The 4,055-nt window shown below is 34.1% G+C and overlaps 1 protein-coding gene across 1 annotated transcript; it reads right to left on the bottom strand.

The window, feature by feature from the left end:
• Window positions 1–3,465: 3,465 nt before the first annotated feature.
• On the bottom strand, window positions 3,466–3,764 carry LOC115034760. Its single transcript, XM_029492186.1, has one exon. The coding sequence runs from the start codon at window positions 3,688–3,690 to the stop codon at window positions 3,466–3,468; it is 225 nt and encodes a 74-aa protein (XP_029348046.1). The 5' UTR covers window positions 3,691–3,764.
• Between the last annotated feature and the right edge of the window lie 291 nt (window positions 3,765–4,055).

Here is a 4,055-nt window from a genome sequence, read left to right on the forward strand (position 1 = left end):
GATCAATCAGGGGTTGTAAGAACCTAACTTTATTTATCCAGTCCATGGCATGCTTCTGGAGGGAGGTATTATCATTATGGTGATATGGTCGGTAGAACTCATTGCGGATGGCACGTTGTTGGTTTGTGGACCAGAAATGGTTTCGAAATAATAAAAGAAATTCACTATACACCGATGGTGGGGGAAGTAACGTGTGATACCATAGCTGAGCATGATCTACGAATTTCGCCTTTACATAGTTAATCTTGAACTGGTCGGGGACGGGGGGTTGTGTCAAGAAATATTGTTCGGCTTGTTCGAGGAACTCTTCGGGGTGAATGGGTGTTAACTGTCCGTTATATGTGGGCAACTTGGTTGAATCCAAATTGATACCAGAGATATTGGAGAGGGAGTGAGTACCATGAACAGAGATAGAGGGGGGGGTTTGAAAATGTATTTTTGTGTTGAGGGGCCGAATATACTGAAGTGTGATACGGGGCAGCCGGTTGTGTGGGAAGTGAATTTGTAATTGTAGTTGAGGTGAACAGATTACTAAATGAATTTTGGGTAAAAGGCTGAGAATTATTAAAAGAGTGTTGTAAGAGGGGTTGAATATTTTGACTTGAAGTTTGAGGCATAGTGGGAATATTATTCTTGAAGGTTTGTGCAGGGGGTTGGGAGATATTGGCTGGGGCTTGAAGACAGGCTAGGGGGTACGAGGTTGTAGAAAGGGGTTTAGGGACAGAGATAGGGTTTAGAACAACATTTTCCAAGCCAGCTAGACGGGCAGATTGACCCTCGACCATGCTTACTCTCCTAGTGAGGGTTTTGACAGTGTCTTGGATTTTGTGATGTGTGAGGGTGTTGGTTTTCTGGGTTTCCTGACAGCATAGTCGTTGATGGGAGAGATCGTTCTGAATATTTATAACATCACGGTTGATATCCGTCTGAAGTTGCTGGAAATTTGTCCTAATCTCGGTATCACCATTATCAACACGGGTACACACCTCCTCAATACGGGTATCAAAAGCGACTAACCTCTTGGACATAGCGTCAAACTGGAGGGCAAAATTGTCAAACATATCTCTGAGCCTATTGTCTAAGGAATCGATAGTGGGGGGGACCTTTTGAGTCAATGAGACATCACATTCTCCGTCGACTGACATGGTTAAATCGAAATCGGTTGGGGGTAAGAGGGGAGAGAAATAATGTACTGAGGGGTTATACCGGTCAGGTTGTCGGGTGGTTCTCTTGCCTGCACTTTGCATGAGGGGAAAATGAAATAAGTTTTAAATATTATAATTTATAAAATCAGGTTTACTAGGTGAATATTAATAATCAGGGAAACAGTATAAGATATACTAATTAAATAAAAAAAAAAAATGTGGCTAAATAATAGTACTTACTCCCAGAGGGAAAATAATATGGGTGCTATTGCAGCGAAGCTAGTTGTAATAAAGTATTAGTGTAGAATAAGAGAGAAACTAATTATAATAAGGACCTCAACTGAGAGAAAAAAAAAACAAAGTTATATATATAGTGACACAAGTCCTAACCCAAAGAGGGGTAACACAACTAGTCCAAGCACATAAAGCACTATACAGCAAGGCGACTCCCTAGCTAGGAAAGAAATATGTAACACTCACTAAAGAGAGAAAAAAAAATGTAATAAATAATTTAGTTTGGTTTGCCCAAAGCAAATTGATAATAATTATGACCTAACGGTACCGATTAGTAATAATGATTTAATGTTAATATTTAACTGGAATGAGAAATAAATTTAATTTATACTAATATAATGTTATATAATAAATGCTGGAATGTCCCCAGACAGTTAATTTAGTTGTAATGAAATAAAATATAATAGTGATAATCAGCCTCAACTGCTATAATAAGAAGGAAAAAAAAATTAGAATATTAGTTTATGATATATGTTAAATTGAACAGGGGCCCTATGTGGGTTGGAGCTACCTACACACACATTTCAACACAAGCACAGTCTTAATCGTTTTACATAATTTGGGGGAGTAACAATGATAATAGGGAACCCTATAGGGGAAAATTTTAATTAATCATAATAGGGAAGCACTTTAATAGTTTATAGGGAAACATCTTAATATTTTTTTTTTCTTAGGGAAACAATTTTAATATTTACTTTATATAGTGAAAGCAACATAATCATTTTTCTGTAGGGAAACAACTTAGTGATTTTTTGGTAATTTAATTTTATAAGCTTTTTGCAAGAGAAAAGAAATAGTTAGATTTTTTTTTTTTTAAATTTAATATTAATATTTACTTTATCATTTTAATAGAGAACATGACAATTTATTTTATAATAAGTTTTCAATAATGGATCTTTGTGCCTACCAAGGGAAATATATTTTAATTTCATTTATAATAATACTGTGGTTTCACGCATGACAACCAACAGATTTAAGTTAATGTATATAATTTTGACCATGAGGTCTTGACAAAATATAGGTTAAAATAATATAAAATTGACCGTGTGGTCTGGGGGAAAAAACAAGAGTTATCGCGCCCTAAACAGAAACGAACCTAACAGGGTTATGCATGGGAGGAAGAAACGGGTCTAGGGAACATAACAGGGGGGGTTTACAAGGGAAAAAATATTATAATCATACCAAAGGGAGATAGACGGGTCGTTGCAGTGTCCGGAACTTCGATGCCGCAGCTATCCGCCAAGCCGTCACCGACAAACGCCCACGCCGCATCCAGGACCAGCACACACCAGCAGGAACAATTTCTGTAAAAAGCATGTTGGATAACAATTGTGTATGGGGGGAAACATAATAAAAATAATAATAATTTAATTTTACCTTGGTAGGGCATCATTTTGCCATATTTAATTATTACAATATATTTTTTTTTCTTACCAAAGGTAAAGTGAGAATTTTAATTTTACATTTTCTCTTGCACAAGAGTAATAGAGAGAAATAAAAAATTGGTTTTAATTAAAAATGTGTAGGTTTGGGGAACGGTTGATAGGAGGGACATGAGAGATTAATTTAAGATGTTTAATTATTATAGGGGACTTTTAGATTTGGAGATTGAGATAGATGAAAATTGCCATGTGTTTGCCATATTTCTTTGCTAATTATTAAGTTTTTATATGAGAATTTTGCCATTTTTATAGAGATTTTATTATTTAAATTTTAGTTATTTTTACGGGGAAAAGGGAAGAGAGAAAAAAAAACAGTTTATGAACTATGATGGGAATTTTAGGACAAGTCCTGTCACGGTCGCCGTATGTGAGAGTTAGTGATTTTTTACATCACCAAAACCACCCATAAGGAAAGGGGAACACTTTTTTTTTGATTAACATAATGAAATATTATAATAATTTATTCTAGAGCTTTAGAGCCAAAATTAAACGAATATTTTAAAATAAATAAAACCTATCTAGGAGGTACATAAAAATTGACTTTACATATTATTTTAATCTACATAGAAATATTAACTTATACTTTACATATTTGTACGTACATCAAAATGATCTTCGCAGCAAGATAAGTGGGATTTATCAGAAACATCTTTATTGTCACGTCTTGCAGCTTTCAACCAGTTTCTTCTTAAATTTTTGGACTCGGGCACATTTAAGAATATTTTATCTGGTGTACTTACACTTGTGTTTTTACAAAGTGGTACAAAGCAGTATTTATAAACACTCTTTTTAAATTTGTCTGTTGCCATTATGTAAAAATATTATTCAAAATTAAATATTTAAATGAAAATAATTAAATTATTAAAAAATAAACCCGTCTTAACGCGTTTTTAAAGTTAAGCACGTTCGAAGTCGGACATGAATAGAACAAATAATAATAATATTAAGCGCGACTGCATATGTGATAAGCATGCGGAGTGACGTCACAATTTAATGGCGGGAAATCAGCCACTTTTAAAAATACATTATCTCGACCCCTATTCCACAATACTCCTAAAAGTGGTAAAAATGATTTTTTTTTATTTATCAAATTTTATTTACAGTCTTTACCAATAATATTTGTATTAATGGAAGCAAAAACCAGAAACTCATACGACACCGTTTTAAAAATAAT

The sequence above is a fragment of the Acyrthosiphon pisum genome, unplaced genomic scaffold (assembly GCF_005508785.2).
Source record: "Acyrthosiphon pisum isolate AL4f unplaced genomic scaffold, pea_aphid_22Mar2018_4r6ur Scaffold_20971;HRSCAF=22674, whole genome shotgun sequence".
Lineage (NCBI taxonomy): Eukaryota > Metazoa > Arthropoda > Insecta > Hemiptera > Aphididae > Acyrthosiphon > Acyrthosiphon pisum.

Bases quoted from the DNA above. Each gene is read 5' to 3' on its own strand.
- LOC115034760 (XM_029492186.1), bottom strand. From the start codon at position 3,690: ATGGCAACAGACAAATTTAAAAAGAGTGTTTATAAATACTGCTTTGTA.